The sequence below is a fragment of the Ruditapes philippinarum genome, unplaced genomic scaffold, assembly GCF_026571515.1.
Source record: "Ruditapes philippinarum isolate M1 unplaced genomic scaffold, ASM2657151v2 ctg1108_1_1_1_1, whole genome shotgun sequence".
NCBI classification, from domain to species: domain Eukaryota; kingdom Metazoa; phylum Mollusca; class Bivalvia; order Venerida; family Veneridae; genus Ruditapes; species Ruditapes philippinarum.
Window position 1 is genome coordinate 97,060 of NW_026864791.1, and position 25,545 is coordinate 122,604.

General features: G+C 32.9%; 1 protein-coding gene and 1 long non-coding RNA gene across 2 annotated transcripts in view; one reads left to right on the plus strand and one right to left on the minus strand.

The window, feature by feature from the left end:
- Positions 1 to 229: 229 nt before the first annotated feature.
- Positions 230 to 25,545, minus strand: part of LOC132726791 (ER degradation-enhancing alpha-mannosidase-like protein 2) — a 34,168-nt gene continuing 8,852 nt past the window's right edge. The window contains exons 3-11 of the mRNA XM_060712158.1: positions 22,545 to 22,690; positions 20,022 to 20,147; positions 18,368 to 18,579; positions 15,712 to 15,853; positions 10,047 to 10,171; positions 8,580 to 8,724; positions 6,719 to 6,840; positions 6,094 to 6,262; positions 230 to 2,184 (exon numbers count right to left, since the gene is read on the minus strand). Of these exons, the coding sequence (XP_060568141.1) occupies positions 992 to 2,184; positions 6,094 to 6,262; positions 6,719 to 6,840; positions 8,580 to 8,724; positions 10,047 to 10,171; positions 15,712 to 15,853; positions 18,368 to 18,579; positions 20,022 to 20,147; positions 22,545 to 22,690 (2,380 nt within the window). The 3' untranslated portion in view covers positions 230 to 991. The remainder of the gene's footprint in view (positions 2,185 to 6,093; positions 6,263 to 6,718; positions 6,841 to 8,579; positions 8,725 to 10,046; positions 10,172 to 15,711; positions 15,854 to 18,367; positions 18,580 to 20,021; positions 20,148 to 22,544; positions 22,691 to 25,545) is intronic.
- LOC132726792 (uncharacterized) lies at positions 10,185 to 13,819 on the plus strand. Its single transcript, XR_009625252.1, has 2 exons — positions 10,185 to 10,628; positions 12,297 to 13,819. It is a non-coding gene; the product is annotated as an uncharacterized LOC132726792 (long non-coding RNA).

Genomic DNA, 25,545 nt, shown 5'->3' on the forward strand with positions numbered 1-25,545 from the left:
CCTTTTATAAAATGAAGCAACTAATACATGTATATACTTTTTAAACAAGAGGCTCCACCGAGATGGGACAATATACGACTCGTGGCAAATTCTAAAGAAGGTCTCACAGAAAAAAATATGCTTTTAACATAGATGGCAAATATTGTTTTAAATGATAGAAACGATTATTTTTTCGTTCAATGTGAAAGAAAATATATCTGTGAAAGAAAATATATCCATGACAAATGACTTGATTTCATTTTTACTTAACAAAATAACAATTCATAAATCAAGTTATTTTAAATTTATGTTATCATTTTTCAAGTTTGCCTTACAAAGTAAAATTGAAAACTCTGTACTGTTAACATTACTCATTTACACAGTAATATCAATTAACAATATATTTAATCTTCCAAAGGCATAATGGTATAACCCTTAATGCAAAATATAATTTCACAGCTCTAAAATTTGGATAATCTAAGACAAATAATGATAATCTAAGACAAATAATGATAATCTAAGACAAATAATTGAATAGAAAATTTGCAAATAAAGGAGCATCACTCCATCAATATCAAACTTGACCTGTGTTTTAACATATTTGTATGCCTGATTATAATGTTATCTTGCTGAACCAATTGAACAAAAAATTTGCTTAAAAGGGGCACTATTCTGTCAATAATCAGCTGATAGCAGCTTAATTTCAATTTAAGCTGTGTTTTAATATAACATTCATACATGCCATATATCAACATTATCATTGGAATCCTTCAAGAGTTATCCGATGAAAACCAATAAGTTTGCTAAAAAGGGGGCATAACTTTGTCCTTTATGATTTTAATTGCTGCCAAAATCAAACTTGACCTGTGTTTCAATATAACATACATGCCAAATATAAACACAATTATTGAAATACTTCTCAGAATCTTTGGGCTTATAATAAAAATTCACTTTGTCCAGACTTATATAAGCCAGCAATATAATACTAAAATTAAAATAATAATGTAATGCACTAATCATTAATAAACATTTCGCCTGTCACAGAAAATTGCAAATGAAATGGCTGTGCTTCACAAGTCAGTTTTTCAAAATTCTTTCTGTGAAATAAACTGTAATATTTCAATTTATCATGTAAAGACTTAATGCTTTTCACTCCACTACTTAAATCATTAGAAAGATAGTTTTCAGTAAAACGTTTTATCATATAAAGGACATCTTTAAATTTGTTTGTGCCACTTTTTGTATTATGCTGTTGATAAACTGTCGTGGTTAGTGGCTTTACATTAATGCTTGGCTTTACTAATGATACCTTATCATTTTTAGAGATTTCATTCTTTGCAAGGTTGGTATCCATTTTATCTGAATGTATTTTCACTTCCCTTTCATCTATAACATCATTATTTGCACTTGAATTCTCTTCTGATTTTAAGTTAACTCTTTCAGTACTGCCTTCTTTAATGTCATTAACCTTTACAGTCTGTGTATCATCTTTATCCCCTTTACCATATTCACCTTCATCAACACTTTCATGTTCACTTAATTCATTCTCAAAGTCAGTGTTAATATCTTTATTAATATCTATATCATCTAAATGTTGAATACTTTCATCATTTATTTCATGGTGAATGGGAGAAACGTTAGTGTTTTCTTCTTCTGTATACTTTCTCATATTTAATTCTAAACCTATTTTTCTGCATGTACCATCTTTGTCACAGTTGTCTTTTAAATTATCTACATATTCATCTTCATCATTTTGTTTCATATTTGTTCTTTCACCATTTGAAATATCTTTGTCAGTTGGTACAATTTTCATTTCTATATCTTGGTCATTGACTTTACCTTTAAAGCCATCAATCACTACTGTTTTTACTCTCTCTTCCTTAATTCTGAATTTTTCACCTTTAGTAGACAATACTGCTTGATGACCTTCACCTATATTTCCCAAGATGTTTATGCTTTTATCATAATCATTAAGGAATTTTAAACTTTCATAATTAATCTGATCCAAATATTTTTTCTTGCTTGGTTTATCCCATTTACCATCATGTAAAATATCTTTAATGTCATTTATCTCAAATAAGGTCAAAAGGTCAAGATTATCATGGAAATTTTCAAGTTCAATGTCATCTTCTTTTTTCTCCTCACTGCAACAATATAAAGCACCTGTGTCAATGGGATGGGCTTCAGTGTTATAAATATATCCACCTAAAAGCAAACAAACAAAATAAACATAAAATGCATACTTATGAACCTTATCATATCATATATGATGTGAGTGATGACAAAGAATAATTATCTTAAGCCATTTACTGTAACAAAGAAGGAAAGTGAATAAACAACAACAATTTTTAAATATATACCATTAATAGTAACAAAGAAGAAAATTAAAACAAAAATACATATAATAATTTTCAAAATGAAAATAAATTAATTTTCAAAATAAAAATAAATCATGGAACCCAGAGGTTATACTAATACACTCATCACATAATTATGTTGTAGGTGTTGATAATGAACATATATTTGAAATTTGAAGAAAATCCATAAAGAAATAAGAAAGTTATAGACAAAATAAGGAAAATTCAAGGTTTAAAAAGGAAATCATTCTGGAAATATGTACACTAGATTTATAAACCTTGTCATATTAGTAAGATGTAGGAGTTTGAAGATTGAAGTAAATCCTACTAGAAACTAGAACTATCGCTGAATGCGATTCATACCCCCACCAATGTCCTTGACAGAAGACAACTTGGAAAGGTGGTTAAGGGAATAACTTCAGTGGCACAAATACATAAAAAGAAATTATTATCTCTGGTGAAAAAAAAGACTAATTGTACAGGTAATAGTAAAAATATCTATTATCAAATCATGTTCGAAACAGTTACAAATAACCTTTCATTTTCCCAATATACTAAACTTTTTATAAGTCAATTTTTGACCTTCAAGTGTGGCCTTGACCTTCAGCTGGCACAAGGGTAAGATGGATTCTGCACATCGCCCAATTGGAGTTGAACATTGAGTAAAGTTTGAAGAAAATTCCTTCCATTAGTATAGAATTTATAGAGCGGACACAACATATTGTCTAGTATTGATTGTATGTAAATTTAAAGACTTAAAAAGGGGCATAACTTTGTCAAAATCCAATACAGAGTTATGAAACTTGACCTGCATATCGTAATTGTGACACCTCATAATCTCTTTAAGTTTCAAGCAAATACCTATGCTAGTTTCCGAAATATTCAAAGAACATGTTTTAATCTAAGAACATTTTTCTAAGTCAATTTTTGACCTTCAAGTCTGACCTTGACCTTTAGCCTGCACAAAGGTGACATGGATTCTGCACATAACCTTGCTTAGGTGAATATTTGAGAAAAGTTTGAAGAAAAAATTCTTCCATTAGTATAGGATTTATAGAGTGGGACACAACATATTGTTCTTAATATGTGATTGTATTTAAATTTGAAAGATTAAAAAAGGGGCATAACTTTGTTTTAAATGCAATAGAGTCATGAAACTTGACCAGCATATCTTAATTGTGACACTTCATTTATATTTTAAGTTTTCAAGCAAATACCTTTCCTAGATTTCAGAAATATTCAGATAATATGTTAAAATTAAAGAACATTTTCTAAGTCAATTTTTGACCTTCAAGTGTGACCTTGACCTTAAGCCGGCAAAAGAGTGACATGGGTTCTCCACATAACCTTGTTTGAGGTGACATTTTGAGCCAAGTTTGAAAAGAAAATCTTTCAAAATAAGTGTAGGGACTATTAGAGCGGACACGACATACTGTGTAATATTTGATTGTTTGATATTTGACCTTCAATTGTTTTGACCTTGACCTTGAGCTGACACATGCGCAACATGGGTTCTGCACATCCCATTGTTGAAATGAACATTTGAGCCAAGTTTGAAGAAAATCTTTCAATTAGTGTAGGACTTACAGAGCGGACACGACATATTGTTGTAATATTTGATTGTTTGATATTTGACCTTCAAATTGTGACCTTGACCTTAAAATGAACACATGGGCAACATGAGTGTTCTGCACATCCCCTTGTTGAGGTGAAAACATTTGAGCAAGTTTGAAGAAAATCTTTCAATTATTGTAGGACCTACAGAGCGGACACAGACATACTGTCTAATATATGATTGTGTTTGATATTTGACCTTCAATTGTGACCTTGACCTTGAGCTGACACATGGGCAACATGGGTTCTGCACATCCCCTTGCTGAGGTGAACATTTGAGCCAAGTTTGAAGAAAATCCTTCAAGTGGTATAGGAGTTATAGAGCGGACACGAAAATGGAGACGGACGGACGGACGGACCGACCGACGGACGCGACAAAGCGAATCCATTATAGCCCCCCCCCACATTTTGTGGTGGGGGTATAATGAAGAAGTTATAGTAAAAAACAAAAATTTCTAAAAAAAATCTCAGTTCAAGGGGGACATAACTCTAGAAATAGTCAAGCTATTAAATCTTCTCAAGCACGGTTTGAGTGATATTAAGGAAAATATGCTTAAAGTTTGAAGTAGATACATTAAGAAATAAAGTTAAAAAAACACACCAAAAAAACCACCTTTCCATGAACATTCTAAGTTTAAGGATAATAATTCTAATAATATAGTTGCAAGAAATATGAACCTTGCCACATATGATATGGGTGATAAGAAACATATATTTGATGTTTGAAGTACAAATGTTAAGAAAAAAAGAAGGTATACGAAAAAACTAACATTTTTTCATGAAAATTCTAAGTTCAAAAGGGGTAATTCTGATAATTTTGGTGCTAGTGTCAAGAAGCTTATCATATATGATGTGATTGATGATCAGAAACATATATTTGAAGTTTGAAGTAAATATTAAGAAACAAAGAAGTTAGAGTGAAAAGGATTTTAATTCATAAAAACTTCAATCACAAATCTGGACGCAGTTACCGACACTGGTTGAGTAGGACAGCTCTCAATATATTTCATAGAGTTGAGCTTAAAATGACATGCATAATCTCCATACTGCCATCTATCCATATTTCAAGTTTCATAAAAATATTTTCAGTACTTTTTGAGTTTTCACAAATATTGTTATGTTTGCCATATTTTAAGTCTATTTGTTGCCATACGGCATAGCAACCAAATTTCAACTTAGGAAGAAAAAAAAGGTGTGTATAATCTATAGATTGCCATCTACTCATATTTCTATGCATTGTCCTACATGTGACCATATTGGGATAAAGGGCCATTTCTATTGTTGGGCCATTTTTATTGTTATTTTCTTTTGTTTAATAGAAGACCATTGGCCCCTTTTTCTATTGTTATGGAATTCTCTTGTTCTCTTTTGTACTGTTTACAGTTAGATGAGCCCTATCCCTATTCAGTAGTGCTAACAGACAGATGGCAAAACTAAAGTCCCCTCAGGTAAACAGGTAGGGGACTAATAAACTGATATTCCCAGCCATATGGACTAGATCTTAACCTTTGTAATATTTTAAAAGTTTGCTTGTATTTTTCTTTCTTTAACTGACCAACAAAAGTAAGTTCAAGCTAAGAGAGAAGTAAACAGGTTTACAATATTTTATTAGTGCCAAATAGTTTCGGTCAAACTTGACCTTCATCAGGACCACATACATGTATAACTTTCTAGATACTGGACCACAATTGGTTTTTTATGCCTTTTTTGCTGTAAGACCTTATCCTTTAAGGTCAAACAATTGGCTTTTTATTTCTTTTTTTTGCTATAAGACCTTATCCTTAAAGGTCAAAAAATTGTTTTTTATGTCTTTTTTTGCTGTATTTTTGACAATACCTTGTAATTAATGAATGGATTGTCTTGATACATGGAATAAACAGCCCTTAGGACAAGACCTTCAAGGAGGCCAAACTGATTTGGACTTTGACTCATAAATGACTTTGACCTTAGTGTTTAATTATTGAATCATGCTATTATATATTGTGATTAATTGATAGATTTGATTTATTTAAATGATACCAGACACTCTTTTCTATTTCTGTATTAGGCATTGGCAATGACAACATGATAATTATCACCAAAGCTCACCATTACAGAATGAGAAGTTTTTAGTAACTATGAAGTCTTATAATTAAACTATTACCAGCATTAATAACACATTGTCCATTAGGTGTATCTATAACTGTCCCATGACTACCTGTGTTGTGCATGAAGTTATCAGGGTCAAACAATAAATATAAGTACTTTGTAGTTTCTGCCAAGAAAAAGCTTTCCATTCTATTCTCGAGTGTGTGTGTTGTCACATCTTTTACCTGCAAATGGAACAAATATAAATATAGATGTTTTTCTTTGCGTAATAATTAAAACAGATAAGATGTAAATATTATAATTAAACAAGAGAACAATACTGATCCGCGATTTAGAAGTTAAAAAGAGGCACTTTTTAGCTCGACTTTTCCTAAGATATAATTTGAGCTATTGCTAGTCATGATGTGAAAGTGGATGCCATTACAGTCTACAAACTTTAACATTGACCATTATGTTTATGAACTGTACAATGCAGTACACCAAGGAAAAAAGGGACCACCATTATCCTACACAAACTGGACAACGTTTTTAGTGTGTTTGGTTATTTCTGACTGATATTGGCTGCCTCAAGCAGGTGGCTGTCAGAGTACATACATAGTTATTTTTATTGGGAAAGTTCCTAGGCAGGTGGGTTGCCTATAAGTATAACGGTAGCCAATTAAATAACATCGAGAACTTACAGTGGCATATCCACATTTAGTTTTGCTGATATGTTCTATTGCTTCAAGCATATCCACACCTATTTCCAGCAAATAGGGATCTTTTGTAGCCTGGTATAAATACAAAGCAGCCTCAATCAGTTCTGAAACATATAACATGTCAGTTTCAATAAGAAACATTTTATAAAGAAGATATGTTCCTGTAATGGAATAATTTTCTCATGTCCATTATCTCACACATAATAGATAACAAGTTTTTTCTTTATGATTGAAATTATTTGTTTCAACTTACAAATATATCTCTGAAACAAGGGGGCTCTGAATCGCTCACCTCAAGACAGAATGGACCAAAACATTCTCAATAGTTTATGAGTTGGACAAGGTTTTAGAAGTTAAGACCACCATGATCTTAAATTTTTAGTGAATGATCTACAAATTAATAACCTCCACACTAAATCTTAGGGCTAAAGACCCATTATATTTATGAGAAGATTATCTAATTGTTTACATAAAAGTAAAACCAATGACTCCAATTTTGGAATATTGGAAGAGATCATCCAGACAATATTTCAAGCCAAATATCTAAGCATTAGCCTTTGGGCTTTGAGGGAAGAAAATTCTTGAAAGTTTTACTGTATACATATAAGGAAAATCCATGCTTCCTTAGGCAGGACTATTTTGACCCCAATGCCATAATTTCAGCAACCTTGGAAGTATCTACAAGGTGATGTTTCATGCCAAAAATCTTAGCTCTACCCTTTGGGATATCAAACAACAAGACTGCATAATTTATGTGAAACAAGATTGCATTCGTGAAAAAATGCTATGCCACCACATTAATACAACACTTAATAGTAGAAACAGAAGTATTTTTTGTTTGTTTCTATACAACTGAACTTTGCTATAATGCATGAGCGTCTAGTGAATTTGGAAGTCAGTGGTTGCTATGGAAAGTCATGGTTGCTATGGCAAGTCACTGGAAGTTATGGAAAGTCAATGGGTGCTAAAGAAGTCTATGGCTGCAATGGAAAGTCCATTGTAGCTATATGAATCCCTGATTGCTATGGAAAGTTAATGGTTGCTATGGAAAGTAAGTGGTTGCTATGGAAGTCAATGGTTGCTATGGAAAGTCAATGGCTGGAATATTTATCACTGGTTGCTATTGAAAATCAATGGTTGCCACAGATGGCACTGGCTGCTAAAGAGATCTTTGGTTGCCATGGAATGGTTGCTTTGTAAGTCACTGGTTGCTATGTAAGTCACTGGTTGCTATGAGAAGTCACTGGTTGCTATGGAAGTCAATGGTTGCTATGGAAAGTAACAGGTTGCTATGGAAAGTAGTGGTTGCTATGGAAAGTCAATGGTTGCAATGGAAATGTATGGTTACTATGGAAAGTCACTGGTTGATATTAGAATTCATATATAAGGAAAATCTATGTTTCCCTGGGGTGGGGCCAATTTTGACTTCAGGGCTATAATTTCAATAACTTTAGTTGAGGTCCACATGACTATGTTTCAGGTTAAATTGATGAGGAATTGCATGTTATTATGTATTGTACTCAACAATAAAAAGAAAAACATAATCCAGAAGTAAAAACAAGAATTCATTTAAGTATGTATAAGTTATGTGCCCTTGAAATGACCTCAAATAAGTAGACAAGTCTGATTCAGGGGCAGATAACTCAAAAACGTGAACGGTGACCCCAATTTTTTTTTTGCTTCAAATGTTTCTGTTATCATATTCTAACAACATGCAAAGTTTAAAGAAATTCTATTGAACAGTTTTAATTTTGCCTATATGTCTATATGAAAACTCCCGAAAACGTCCTTAATAGTAAAATAGTAGCAGAAAAATCAATATAATCAAATATACATAACATACCAGGCCTAAGAGGATAGCCTTCCCTACCATTGTATGCCTCATTCTTCACTATATTATAGAATTCTGGAAGACCTCCAAATTGCTTCCAAACTTGATGGAAGTTATGTAGCGACTTCATTGCTTTATCAACTTGACCTAGCATGGCCTGAAAACATACAAAACACTGGTTGCATACAAAATATCTAAGCTCTGGGCATTGTGTCTATTTAAATTAAGTGACCTCTAGAGCAGAAGCAATTTTGACATCTATGTAAATTTTGTTAATGACCACAAGGTGATGCATCATGGCAAATATCTATGCTCTGGGCATTGTACTTTCAGAGAAGAAGTTTTTAAAGACTTTTTACTATACAAGTGTGAATTTAGTGACCCAAAGTGTGGGGCCATTTTTTAACTTACATAAGTAGATATCCACTAAGCAGTGCTACTTGCCGTATATCTAAGTTCTTGGCAATGTAGTTACACAAAAGAAGACTTAAATTTACTCCTATACACGTTTATTAAACTAAGAGACTCCTTGGGTGGTGCCAGTTTAGACCCCAGAGGTATGATTTTCAAAGTGTTGCAGAGGACCACAAGGTAATGCTAAATGCCAGACTTAAATGTTTTTTTTCTATATAAGTCTATATTAATTAGGGCGGCCATATATTGACCCATGGGTCATGATTACAAAAATAATATCAGTTTTGTGGAGGTCCAGAAGGAAATGCTACATGCCAAATATGTAAGCTCTGGGCATTACAGTTTCACATGATGAAAAAATAATTTCAAATTGAAGTGTTTATAAAATATGTGACCTCTGGGGTTGAGCCAATATTGACCCAAGAGGAATGATTTATTTTAATTTCATATAATTTCAAATAATAAATATTTAAACTCTAGGCATTGTAGTTGCACAAAATAAGACTGAAATGTGTTCTCATACAAGACTATTTTTCTATTTTAGCGCTGGTGACCATCTTGTTCAGCAGACCAGAAACATTTGCACAGTTTTTATAGAAAACTAACCAAGGATCATTCCTTTAGTTTCATCAAAATTTGCCAAAATAATTAAGGAGTAGATCTTGTTTAAAGGTTTTTCTATTTTAAGCTCTGGTTGCCATTTTGTTCAACAAACCAGAATCCTTTGAGCAATTTTTATAAAGGCCCATATAAGGATCATTCCTGTATATTTTCATTCAAATCTACTTAACAGTTAAGGAAGAGATGTCATTAACATACTTTTCTATTTCTTTTAGCTGACTGGCGGCCATCTTGTTGAGCAGAATGGATCCGTCTGAGCAAATTTTGGAGGGAACTATCCAAGAGTGTTATTATTATTATTATTATTATTATTATTATTATCAAAACATAACAGCTTGCTGTACAGAATGATGTAAAAGCTGGATTTGTATAGTTATTGTATAGTTGTTGTAAGTTGTTGTGGGGATATACTAGACATTTTCTGTGACAAATGAACCAACATACCTGTATCCCAGGCCAATAACAGTCAAGAGAAGTAAATATTGGTAGACTAATGGACCCTTTAGTCATATGTGCCCACATATACCAATCATCTTTCTTCAAATACTTCTCAATAGATACAAGATATTCTAAAAACAAACAAAAGCATTTGCAACATGTTTTCTTCCAGTAGTTATAACATGTTAAATTACAGTAAAATTCCTAATAAATGCCATTCCACTAAAGACCCCCAGGCTTTTTGATATGGACAAAATCTACTCATCAGTGCTGAACTCAAGAGTAGATCCATAATTTATTCGAATCATTCTAAATCCATTTTATTTTATAGTAAACACAAAAATATATCATATGAACTTTAAAACCTTCACACTTTTTATTGTTATCGTAATTACGAAAAAATGTTTGGAGGGAACTTGTTGCAATAATAGCCCCCTTTTGGAAAATGTTTAGCCCCTAAGGGCAATTAATAGGAATTTAACTGTAAGTCAAACAAAACTACAAGGGTTTTTTTGTCACAAAAACAAATGTCTCCAATGTATGTACTCTAAGGATGAAATTAACAGCAGCATGTAAATTCAAACAGAGGTTTGTACGGAGGCATAGAGGTGACATTTGCAGTTTTATTTGATCTCATGGCCACGACTTGATATCTTGAGGCCTCAAGATATTATCTTGTGGCCACGAAATTCATGACTTATTATCTTGTGGCCTCAAGATATTATCTCATGGCCACGACTTATTATCTTAGTGGCCACGACTTATTTCAGCCAATGAAAATGGTCGTTCCATCTTGAACAATAGTTTATATCACTAAGACCGTATATCACACACTGGCCACAGCTTTCACAAGATCGACGGGTCAAACGCTGCAGCGGTGAACAAGGGGAACGTTTTTTAATTATTATTCTTCTTTTTTGTATGGTCAGGTGTCTATAAAGATTTACTATGCTTAAATTTAATATTAGAAAATATTGATAATTGTTACATAGTCCCTTTGTACATGTAAACAAAAAATAAACATGTTTTGACTTCACAGATAGTTGATATGTTATGTTTAAAATTCTGTACAATATAGGTGTTCACAGTGTCAGTTTTTTAAAGTAAAGATTACCTGACTTGTTATAGGGAACGTAGCTTCCTGTACATATTTTATTGACTTCTTTATTCAAGTTAGAGGCATACAGTTAGAATATCATAGATTTAAATAAATTTCTTTGATTTAAATATTCAAGGATGAGCACGGTATAACTTTAAAGGATTTAATAAAGAAATATAAGCGGTTGATGTATACTTTTAAGGTCGCTCATTCAAATAACTTCCCCCCTTTCCCTGTGGATTCGAAGACTTGTATCTAGATAGTTATTATTGAAGATATACTACAATGTCACAATGATAAAAGGCTAACTTTGACGGGTTTTCTGAGTCTCTTTCTTTTATATATAAAAACTGACATATACAAGTTTCAAAGACATATGTCAATTCTTTCAAGAGCTCCTATTTGATTGCTACTGCTATTGCTGTGCTACTGCCAATTTCACATTTTATAATTTTGCTACTGCTACTTCTGTGCTACTGTTTCTGCCAACTTAATGTTTTATAATTTTGTTACTGCTACTACTCAATGCAACTGCTAACTTCCTACCAGTGATGACCACTACAGAAACTTGATCCTTAAACGTTTGGCCCATTAGATAAGAATACAGAGGGCCAATGGGGGATGACAAGACTCTACATAGTGGAAGTGTTAATGGGATATATACAGTTTATAGAGATATACTAGCTGATAAGCCCTTACTGAAATTCAGCACGTCTCTAAGAAAATGCGAAGGAAACTACTTAAGTGAATATACGGTGGTGATTGCCCGCCCCTCCTGTGACTGCTATTGCCAGTGTGATATTAAATTTTGTTCAAGATGAAACGACCATTTTCATTGGCTGAGATAATAAGTCGTGGCCACAAGATAAAAACTCATGGCCATGAAATAATAAGTCGTGACCACAAGATAATAATTCATGGCCACAAGATAATTACTCGTGGCCACGAGATAATATCTTGAGGCCACAAGATAATAAGTCATGGCCACAAGATAATATCTTGAGGCCATGTGATAATAAGTTGTGGCCATGAGATAATAACTCGTGGCCACAAGATAATAACTCGTAGCCATGAGATAATATCTTGAGGCCACAAGATAATAAGTCGTGGCCACGAGATAAAATAAAACTGCATATGTCACCTCTATGCCACCGTAGGTTTGACCTGTGAAAATCAGACAATATTTTTTTCTATTTTTTAGCACCGGTGGCCATTTTGTGCAGTGAAGCAGAATTGCAGGCGATATACACAACGGTTGGTACTGATCTCTCGTGTGAAAATTCCTCAAACTCCCTGCTGCAATTTGACCTGTGCAAGTCTGACAAAAAATTTCTATTTTTAGCTCTGGCAGCTATTTTGTGTTGCGAAGCTGATATGTCGGCCAAATGCACAACTAGGGTTGGTACAGTTCACTTCAGTTTAGTTTCGTCAAAACCTCCTGCAGTTTGACCTGTTAAAGCTGAACAAGGTTTTCTATTCTTAGCTCTGGTGTCCAATTTTTGCAGTGAGGCAATATGCACAACTAGGGTTGGTACTGATCACTCTTGTGAGTTTTGTTGAAATCCCACCAGCCAGATAAGTTTAATGTGGATGGACGGACAGTGAAGGCAAAACTGGCAGACATTATGCTAAGCTATTACAAAAATATCTCTATTTCAAATGAGATAAGTAAGCCGAGAAAAATTATATATTTACATTTAAGAATATTAAGATTTATTCTGTAGCACTAGTAGAATGGTAATTACTGCTTGGCACATGCTACATTAGTACACAACAGAACCTAGTTTACTGATGTAGGCCACCAGCCAATAACATAAATACAATCTTTATAAACCAAACATACAATACAGTGTTTGGATAAATTTAAATCTATGCATAATAACAATTATCAAAATTGTTGAAAATACAATGATGATAGATTACAACAAATGTATATATATGTATATATATGAAATTTTCAAATCTATAACTGAATTATAATCTTTTCTTTTTTCTTTTTTTTTAATGTTGCATGGAATATATACATTGCTAAAATTTTGAACAGTTTTATATTTATAGGATATCAAGATATTTAATTTATTAGCTGTGACATCAATATAATATTTTCTGGCAATATAATAACAAGAGGGCCATGATGGCCCTGAAGTCGCTCACCTGTATATAGGCCCCCCGGAGCGGGGCAAGTTTAAACCCAAGGGCCTTTATTTGAATAAACTTGGTAGACACCCATTAGAAGATGTTTCATGCTAAACATCTAAGGTCTAGCTTGTTGGGTTTTTAAAAAAAAGATTTTTTAAGTTTTTTCTTTACACATATACTAGTATTTAAAAACAATGACACTCCTGGGGCAGGGCCAGTTTTGACCCCAGGGCTTTTATTTGAACAATCTTTGTAGACATTTACTAGAAGATGTTTCATGCTTAATATCTAAACTCTAGCTATTCGGGTTATTTCCAAGAAGATTTTAAAGTTTTGCTATACACATATAAGGAAAATGAATGTCCCCCTGGGCGGGGCCTATTTTGACCCCAGGGCTCTTAGTTGAACAAACTTGGTAGACATCCATTAGAACATGTTTCATGCTAAATATCTTAGCTCTAGCTCTTTGGGTTCTTTAAAAGAAGATTTTTAAGTTTTTACTATATTCATATAGGGAAAATCAATGACCCCCTGGGGCGGGGCCAATTTTGACCCCAGGGCTCTTATTTGAACAAACTTGGTAGACATCCATTAGAACATGTTTCATGCTAAATATCTTAGCTCTAGCTCTTTGGGTTCTTTAAAAGAAGATTTTTAAAGTTTTTACTATATACATATAGGGAAAATCAATGACCCCCTGGGGCGGGGCCAATTTTGACCCCAGGGCTTTTATTTGAACAAACTTGGTAGACACTCACTAGAAGATGTTTCATGCCAAATATCTAAGCTCTAGCTCTTTTGGTTTTTTAGAAGATGATATTTAAAGTTTTTTCTTTTGGTTGCCATGGCAACCAGAGTTCTGCATGGAATTAAATTCTTTGAACAATTTTCAAAGGTGACCACCAAAGGATCATTTCTGTAAAGTTTGGTTGCAATTGGCCATGTGGTTTAGGAGGAGATGTTGTTTGAAAAGTTTGACGCCATTTTTTGAAGGACGCACGACGGACGCAGAGTGATGACAAAAGCTCACCCTTGAGCACTTTGTGCTCAGGTGAGCTAATAAGTGTGACCTTAATTCTGCATATACTTGACAAACTCTTAAGTAAGAAATGAAACTTGTTTTCAAATACTTCTAAAGAACATACTTTGCAATTAAGACCCTGTTTGTTAAAATATTTTAATGGCTTCTAAATGTGGTAGACCTGAACAAACTGAGTGTAACAATGCCTGAATTTCCTAATATCTAAAATGGATACATATGTTGCTTGATCATAAATGCTTTCCATACAAGAATACAAAATTCATAGTAAGATAACCAGAACAATCTAATTTGCTATACCATCCTTGCAAATAACCATCCTTTAGTCTTTGACAAAATAAATAAACAAATGTGTAAACAAACTTTGTACACCCTGATTCAACCAGACATACCCAATCCCATTACTACATAATAGTGTTTTATTTCATTAAAATATTTAGCATATTCATTTACTAAGAAGCATTTTACAACAAATTTTTAACATATCTACCTTTCCATGATTTTAAACCAATATTTTATACAATGCATAGCAGATTCTTAATCAAAGAAACCATTTGCAAGCTGAATAATGGATAAGTTCACAATTATTGGAATTTAAACCCCCACAGCTCAGTTCCGTACGAAAGAGTAAGTAAAGTAAAATTTGTATCAAATAATTTAAACAACAGGGCCATAATGGCCCTTATATCACTTGTCTGATTATTAAGGCTCTCTATTTATATTGTTAGCAATGAATGAAAGGCAGATATAATGAACCAATATTATAAAGTTCATATCTGCACCTGAAATAATGCAAATGTAAACAAGGTTTTTTCCATATATGAGCTGTCACCTAGTGTTTGATACTAGGTAACCCATATTCGAACTTTACCTAGAAATCATTTAAACAACCTTGCTGATAAATTTTCAAGATAATTCAGCTGATAAATTCATCCAGGAATGAACATTGCTTATATGGAAAAAAACACACTGTTCCAATTTATACATATTTGGCAGGGGGACAAACACCTTTGTGTCCATTTAATAAAACAACCAAAAGCAATGAGATAAACAAGAGCCATGAAGAATCGAGATTGAACAAATGTGACCTCTATAGTTTAACTAATTTTACTTAAACAAGAATGAGATTAAGTTGTGTATTAACCAAATGATTATCCTACATATCAAACAATTTAGCCATGAACATGGTAGTTTTTGAGGAAAGTCTTTTCTTTACTTTACAAGTCAATGTAACAAAAGTTACCTTCCATGATTAATATAACTTTTGTAGAGGTGTACCAGTGAATTAATATACTTTAAGCAAACTAATTAATCTCTAGGTAGCTCCAGGCAAGAACATTTAAATAAGTTTTCTTGTATATGTTTATAATCATGATTACAATGAGAGTACTTACCATTATACATGTCCAGAAGTTCTGTGTTTTGAAACATGATAGAACCCTTAACAAGATACTCAAAATAAGAATCAACTCCACCCCCAATTCCAGAATCAAGTGCTGTCCACTTTCCAGTTGCAACATCTATATGATTGCCTACCTGAAATCAATCAAAAAGAAATTTATATACCTTTAAAGAAAACAGATGCACAGTATGTGTGAAAGTAAGAAATAAATAATCAAAAAAGCAAGTGATCATTTTCTCAAGCAAATTAAATAACCCCTGCCTATATACCCCTGGTGATATGATATGGATAGTTATAGTTTGACAATTTTAGTTGTGTTAACACCACTACCAAGACATCACTGCAAACAATGTCTATGCCATATTTTTATATGAATATAGAAGGAATAAATTAGTGACAAGTTTTAGTAAATCGTCTTATTTTCATTGACTTATGTATTTTTTATAATGTTTCAATAATATCCAAATTTGGCTAAAATCAGTCCAGTACTAGGAGAGTAAATATTTTTAAACTTTTGGCATGTATAACAAATTCAATATTACTAGCCTCTAAAGTTTCAATGTCTATTATACATTATAATAGCATTTTGCAGCTTAATAGATCTATAAGCTTTGACAGCTATTACCACAGTCCTTCTAGTCCTAACAATTTCTATTTAAAGGTCCATCATGCTTCAGAAATGCTATCATTTTTATTTTATTTATTCTTTTTTTTTTGTATCTTGTTACAGTTTCCAAAATTACTCATTACCCTTTGCTTCTTTATAGTTAATTAGAATTTTATATGGAAGGCAAAATACTACTTTGTTTACATTTTGCTACCTTTACAACACATTACAACAATGGAAACATTATATTTCATTTATTTATGGATGCTATTTTGTTTTCACAAACTTGCGCAAGTGTGTTTGTGTATTTAAGCACTATGGAATTTTGACAAACGGCGATGTATTTCGGTAACAAAAACAAATGCATTTAACATTTTTAAAAATGACTTCCCTTCAAAAATTTTAGGGAGGCACCTTCCAAAATGGAAAATGTCCGCCACAGCAAATAACGGGGCAAACATCTGTGGTGGCAACTGTATGTTGGCAATCTCCAGATACCAGCTTGTGACCCTAGGTGAACTATATATCAGTATGATATTGCAGAGATGTCAAGATGTGTGTATACCAACAATCTCTATAGTTAATTGTCTATAATAAACTGTAAATAGCAGCCGTGTATTTGTTTACCAACTATAGTCATGTGACTGGCTTGACTATACAGTGTATAGTTGGATTTAGCTTAAACAAGAGGGCCATGATGGCCCTAGATCACTCACCTGACCCATCAAAAACATCCAAACAATTACCTAGACAAGCATTATGACCAAGTTTCATGACAGGTGAGTCAAAATGTCACCACTAGAGAGTTAAGAAGGATTATCCATATTTGAGCAGTGTGACCTAGTTTTTTACCCAGGTGACCTATATTCGTACTTGACCTAGAAAAAATTATCAAAACAAACTTTCAGACCAATTTCCAGGATACTTGGATCAAAACAGTAGCCACTAGAGTGTTAACAAGATTTTTCTATTTTTAGCTCCTGTGACCTAGTTTTTCATAAAGATGACCCATGTTCAAACTCATCCGAGCAATTACCTAGACAAGCATCCTGACCAACTTTGATGATAATTGAGTCAAAAATGTGACAACTAGAGTGTTAACAAGGTTTTTCAATATTTGGGCAGTGTGACCTTGTTTTTTATCTGAGATAATCCATGTTCAAACTTGACCTAGAAATCATCAAAACAATCTTTCAGACCAATTTACAGGATATTTGGATCAAAACAGTAGCCACTAGAGTGTTAATAATATTTTTCTATTTTTAGCTCCGGTGACCTACTTTTTCATCCGAGATGACCCATGTTCGAACTCATCTGAGCTATCATCTAGACAAGCATCCTGACCAAGTTTGATGATGATTGAGGCAAAAATGTGACCACTAGAGTGTTAACAAGGTTTTTCTATTTTTAGCTCCAGTGACCTAGTTTTTCATCTGAGATGACCCATGTTCGAACTCATCCGAGCTATTACCTAGACAAGCATCCTGACCAAGTTTGATGATGATTGAGGCAAGAGTGTTAACAAAGTTTTTCTATTTTTAGCTCCTATGACCTAGTTTTTCATCCGAGATGACCCATGTTCGAACTCATCTCAGCTATTAACTAGATAAGCATCCTGACAAAGTTTGATAATGATTTGATGCAAAAATGTGACTGCTAGATCGGTGTTATTTAAACGAACAAGTGTGGGACGGACGACGGACATTCAACGATCCTAAAAGATCACTGAGCTAGCTCAGGTGAGCAAAAGTCAGCAAAATGAAGCTGCTATACATCAAACATGGCAAATGTTTCTGTTTTGACCCTTTCAAGAGCAACCTTGTCAAGAAAGGAAATAAGATATTCTGATGATACAAGTTCTGTGCATTTTTCGTTCGAACTATTAAAATATAAAAGTGCTATAATTATGAAGACAAAAAATTGTTGAAACAAGACAAACAAAAGTAGATCTCAAAAGTTCAACATGACGATCAGGTGAGCTCAGAACATAAAACAAAATTGATAAGCATAATTATCTAAAATAAAATTCCAATGAAATTACCAGGTCTATGTTTGAACGAGCTTTGTAAAGACTATTCATAGCCCTCATGGCAACTTTTTCAAAAATTGGGTCTCCAGTAAGTTTACTTAATGCTCCAAATTCCACAAGGAATGTACCCACACCAGCAGTACATGTAACAGTTGTCTCCCCTGTTGGTACACCATACATCAAATTCACTGTCCCATAGGGCATGCCAGTTGGTGTGTCAAATGCTGCAGATAGAGCACAATATGTATAATCAATTTATTTAGAAGTTTATTCATATAATAAGAGCTCTTCATATCAGAGCATCATGGACCTTAAGTAAGAGCAGTTGTCAAATGCACAAAGTTAATATGCAATCAAGCTCAATAGACATTATCCAGAACTCGGAAAATGTGGGTTTTTCCCAGCTTATCTATTGGTACAAACTAACTTTTAACATTATAGATTCACGGTGCACTACCCATCACAATAGATTAATCAACCTGTTTTGCTTGTTTTCGAAGCTGTAACTGTACTAGTTTGTTTGTACCTACTTTATTAGCTGGAAAAAAACTAAATATTCTTAATTCCAGAGTTAGCCTATAGAACAAGAGCTATCGCCTAGTAGGGGCTACACTCGACTTATTTCTACAGTCAAACACATCAGAGGATGAAAATTATAGTAAGAATACTCTTTAAGAAACAAAACAATAATGGCCAACGTTAAAGTTTCTGGACAGCAACAGCAACCTGATAGTAGCAATAGCTTGAAATTTTTCTTTGAAAAAGTCAAGCTTAAAATCAAAGAATAATAAAACGCTGACAATATGCACAACTATTTAGTAAGTTTGTACTGATCATTCTTGTAAAGTTTGGATGAAACTGGACCAGTAGTTTTTGAGTTGTAGTCTGAACAAGTTTTGTGGCAAACAGACAGACAGACAAACAGACAGATGATAGAGAAGTGATCCTTCCATGTCATCGCTACTCTGTACACAAAAGAGTAGAGGCAACACAAGATGGGGAACAATAAAGAAGCATTCCAATGTAGTCTGGTTAATATCAGGTCATTGTCATTTGTCACAACAGTAGTGGAGATTAGGGATCATATTTCAAAGTTGTGTAGGCTTGTATAGCTGTAATCATATTTCAAGCATAATTATTTAATCAACATACAAGTCATTATATAAATGATGTAATCAATTATTTATCATTTTTTATTGCCACAAATTATGACAAATATCAAAACCAAAGCAGTTTATTTATTTCCCTTTAAAGTTTTACATGATTTTTTCTGCATTATCCATAATGCTTTTCTGCCTTATATTACAGAAATAACATGGATCAAAGATTTCCATAAAATAATTAAAGAAGGTAGATCCCTTTAACTGAAAATGGACTTCTGTTTTTGAAGGAAAAATGTCAAAATATAAACTTTTTAAAGAAATATTTCAATTTCTTTCAACTTTTTTTATGTTTTTAAATCAAAAGTACTGTGGCACATTTTTTTTAGTGCTGCTTTAACAACAAAATTATCAAAGCAGCAGTAATGAGTAAAGTGAAGTTTGACAATTACAATGTCTAGCTAAGACAAAACATACAGCCTCCAAAGATGCTTAGAAATTCCCTAATTATTTCATTTAAAACTAAGCAAACATAATTAAATTCTACAGAATTATATTACATGTACCTGGTAAGAGTCTTCTTGCAACATCTTCTGCCATTCTAAGCAAGGGACCAGAACATGGCCAGCCTGGTTCAAGGTCTAATCCACCTCTTTTTGACATCAAATGAGCTGATATAAGACCCCCAACAACTAAAATAATAAACACTTCCATAAATCTGTAGTTTTGTAAATGAATGTCATATAATATATCAATGAACTGGTTCTAGATTGCCCACCTGAGATACATTGCTAGAAATTGAAAATGTCACATTTTTTCAAAGAAGAAGTAGGTAATTGAATCTCACATTAGTTTTGTCATTTTTTGACAGCTGTGTGATCCATATTATACTTATAGATGTCTGTAAAATAATGCTACATACCTAAACTTCTAGTATCTAAACTGTGTGCATTGTAATTTTCAACAAGATTTAAATCTATTTACCTATAGAGTACAAGTCTAAATAAAATGACCTTTGGCAAGACAAAATTTTACCCTTGGGCAAAGATTTATATAACTAACTTTTGTAGAAGTCAGCAAGGCAATGCTATATGCCAAATAGCTAAGCTGGTTTGAACAATAACAATTCAATGTATTTCCCTTTATTAGTTTATATAATTTAAGTGACCCCACAAGGATGGGGCTAATTTTGACCAAAAGGACATGATTAAAATAATTATTGTAGTGAAACTCAGAGCTATAATTAAATGGACAGAAAGTTATAATTCATACACTTAAAATCTCTATCAGGGGCACTGCCAGGCTGGGACAATGCTAGACGTTTTTTACTTCTTCTAAAATCAAACAAATAAAAGGTTTAAACAAATCTTAAAAAAAAACAAAAAACAATTTGCCTAAAATCAGCTCCTAAATAACACTACACATAAGGATCTGACATTCACCACAGGTTACGTCACTTTCTTGTGGTCTTTCAAACAGCCAATCATTGGTGAGCTTTCATTCTTTTGAATTGAAAGTGATGCGGTTTCTATTTTTAACCCTTGGAATACCAATACTGAGTAGATAATTTTCATGATTATGAAAACAAACTTGGCGTTGTCCATATAGCCGACAGATAAAGAGGCAAAACAATCTTGCCCATTAACAATTGACTCTATTATTTCAAGTTAATTTGTTATAAATAACTTCAAACATTTTTTTTAACAAAAATCAAAGATTTGTTTAACTTCCACAGATATTGTTTGTTGCTGTTTTTTTAAAGAGTGAAAGCCACAGGCTTTGCGTAAAATGATGGCCCTTCCTCCTAGGATGAGGGGCATTATTGGAAAAGTCATAGGCTGAGCATGTACACGCTCTTCCCTGTTTTACCCGCACTTTATGTAAGTTTTTACAACAACAAACAACTGTTTTTTAAATTATAAGTTGCAGGTTCTACTTCCATTCTATTTATCAGGGGTGTGTCATGTGACTTGAGGACAGTTTTATTTCTAATTTCTAACCAGTCATAGCAATACTGGAAGTGAAGATAACATGCTAGTGTAAGTGTGTACATGCTCAGCTTTCCGGCTTTACTTCAATAATGCCTTTTATCTTTCACTCACCGCTAAGATGAAGTTCACCACAACATCATGAACATTAAACAAGGTCATTATGCAAAATGTACGGCCTTTATGAGAAAACTTGGCTATTATGAGATTGGAGATTTTGATTGGCTCTCCAGCTTATGAATCTGCTTTTTTTTTTCATTGTAAAAAGTTGCTATTTTGAATTGCTGCAAGGTAGATTTCCGAGACATTTTTAAAACAAGAATCTCATTTGCAATACCTCTAAACAACCGAATTTTATATTAGTTATTTTTTGTTTTACAAAGTACTTAACTTTTTTAGATTATGTGTAGTTAATTAATAAAATTGTTAATAATTAGGTGTTTTCATAATGGCTTTGTTGAGGCCAAAGGTCGAAGGCTAATATGACAGTTTAAAGCCCAATAACAAGGCCATTATGAAAACACGTAATTATTAACATGATATCAATAATGATTTAACACAGATCAAGAAGGGTTTCACAGAAAATCTTAGACAACAGTTTTTTTTAAGGCCTTGATCAGTTGTTGTGCAACATTCCATAGAGGCCATCTGTTGATGCTAATAAAAACATTTTGGGGACAACCCTGATTACATAATCATATCATTTAAGAAAATAAACAAAACTGATTTTGTGAAAAAATGCTATGCCACTGCATTAACAACAGATGTAGACTTTTTTTTGTTTCTATACAATTGAACTTTGCCATAATGCAGTAGTGTTTAGTGAATTTTGGGGTCAATGTCATATTTTAGCATTTCGAATGAAAGACAATATGCAGATGTGTTCAGGAAATCATTACCTTGGGAAAATGCCACATAAAGATCAAAGATAAATTCCCATAAACCTGAAATGCTGCAAATATCAGATTCTGTCCCAGTCTAAAACTTTGATATTCACCGATATAATTTGTGTAGCACATTGAGATGATTATGTCAAATGCAAGACCAAGGTTTGAAGGTCAATGGTTTTGCTACAAAAGTAAAATTTCTTATCAAATTTACCTCTAATATTTGTCTCAAAAACTGATACATTGATGTCAACATCAAAATCAAGCTTTTCAATGACAAGATTAGCAACTCTCTGAAATTCTGTGTTGTTTCCCATAATCACCAACATGTCAAGGGTATCTATCAGAGTCAATGAGTAACTGTAATACAAATAAATAATCATTATAAAGCATGCTTTACATTGAGAAAACTAATATCATATATAATGTAAACTGATTTTTAGGTATCATACCGGTATATAACTTCAAAAAAACATTGTTATTATGTCCAACACATTTAAACATATTAAAGCCACTGATCTTCAGATGGTAAATTGAAACATTGTTTGCAAAGTAAAAAGTATTTTGAATGCATTTTCATTTTTCTGGTATCAAAGAATTATGTGAGAATGGTATCTTATATCTTACATATAGATTGTTTACAAGTAAACTTAAAGCAGCACGCCTCCAGATTCATCCTAATTTTCATGAAAATTTTGAAAATGTATTTAAAGGTAAAATATTGTGAAATGAACAAAGAAAGTACTTGACACATTACAATCGGCACTTAAAATCCACGTAAATTACCAAAGAGGTCAAAATATGCATAAATAGCCCCTACTGCGTTAGTAACGCAGTAGAAATATGGTGATAAATACTACAAAATACAGTCATTAATTGCACATAAGATATAAATTATCACTTGAATCTTTAATTTGTTTACTTTTCTCAAAGTTTTAGTATGGTTTTTCCAAGTTTAATTTTCTTGAAATATTTTGGGTCATCTGGAGGCATGCAGCTTTAAAAGATTTTGTCAATATCATATGCCTAAATCTTGTTTTCCAGGTATGGAAAGAACACATACAGAAACATAATTGTCAAATTAGTAATATAGATGCTCTTTACCCTAGCGACTTAATTTTCGCGAAATTCGCAGTCAATGTTTGCGCGACAAAGCCATCCTTGTGAAAAATGTGAAAAAATTGTTTGCACCAAAGTTTCTAGGAATACAGTTGCCATATTAAAGCCTTATAGAATGAATGACTTCAAAGAGAAATACAGTTACCTATAATTGTACCTCTGGCCACATAAGTATCCAAATGTAAGCTAGAAAGGACAGACTGGGGGCCATAAAGAATTTAATCAGCTCCCTATGGTCCTGTATCCACATAACAAGTATCATAAACCAACTTTATGTTCTTTTTGAATTATGGCAAGATCCAGTTTTGTTATTTTCATCATTTCTGTAGCCATAGCAATCACAATTAAAAACAAGAACGTGTTTGTTAAAGACAAATGCCCCCGGCTCAGATTCTTGTCAGTAGCAATATTTCAAAAAATGTTTACCCATTCACTCAGTTATGGACAGAAACATTGCCAAAAAATTGTAAACACAAGTTATATAGCTTGACAGAGTCATGGCATTTTGTAATTGTGAAATATATAAGTTGCCAAGTCATTGCTATGACTTGTGAAGTGATAAATATTCAACTTTATCAAATATATATAAATGTAAGAAATCTATACTTGGCACCCTTGACCTTGACCCACTGACACCTATAGAATATCATGCAAGTTATCTTCCTACCAAATATGAAATACATCTGTCAATAAAGGCTGTATGGGAAAATGTTATACCCCTTACTCCATTCAAAGGAAGAATACCATGCAAGTTATCTTCCAACCAAAATATGAAATAAATCTGTCAATAAATAAAGGCTGTATGGGCAAAAGTGTAAAAATCTATTTTTTAGCACTTGTGACCTTGACCCAACTGACCCCTAACTCCATCCAAAGTAAGAATAACATGCAAGTTATCTTCTTACCAAATATGAAATATATCTGTCAATAAATAAAGGCTGTATGGGCAAAAGTGTAAAAATCTATTTTTAGCACTAGTGACATTGACACACTGATCCCTAACTCAATCAAGAGGAAGAATGCCATGCAAGTTATCTTCATATCAAATATGAAAAACAACTGTCAATAAATAAAGCCTGTATGGGCAAAAGTGTAAAAATCTATTTTTAGCACTTGTGACCTTGACCCACTGATCCCTACCCCAATCAAAAGGATGAATACCATGCAAGTTATCTTCCTACCAAATATGAAATATATCTGTCAATAAATAAAGGCTGTATCAGCAAAAGTGTAAAAATCTATTTTTAGCACTGGTGACCTTGACCCAACTGACCACTAACTCCATCAAATTTTATGTTCCTATCAATTATAAATGACATCTGTCTATAGAATATGGTTAATACACCTGTAAAATGTAAAAATCTATTTTTAACATTGGTGACCTTGACATTGGTGACATTGACCTTGACCCAAATGACCCCTTACTATACCCAAAGAAGGAGGACCTCCCTTGGCATGTTTGGATTAAACATGAAAGACATCAACCAAAAAATAAAGGCTGTATGAGAAAAAATTTTAAATTTATTTTCTAAACCAGTGACCTTGACCCTAGAGACCACTTACTCCACAAAAAATTAGAGGACCATCAAAGGTATCCACCTACCAAATATGCAAGATATCATTAAATAAATTAAGCAATTAAGAGAAATTTACAATAAATCTAACTTCCGGAATAGGTTAACCAGACAAGGCCCTATTTTCAAAGTGAAAAAAGGGAAATAACTGGGAAATATGGATGACACAGTTATATAACTTGGCAATATCATGAACTTTGTATTGATAAGTAAGTTTGGAAATTATGAAGCCATTAGTATAGATAGAATTTAAGATATTTCCAACTTGCCGTTTTAGGTTAACCATTATTCATTATCTAAGTGCTGAAAAGGGCAATAACTTGGTAAATATGGAAGCCATAGTTATGTAACTTGAACAAATCATGTACTTTGTATTGATTAGTAAGTGTGTAAACTAAGAAGCCATTGGTACAGGTAGAACTTAAGAAAAGTCCAACTTGCCGTTCTAGGTTAACCTCGTACGGACAAACGGACAGATGGACGGTTCAATTACTATATGCCCGGGGGCATAAAAAAAAAATG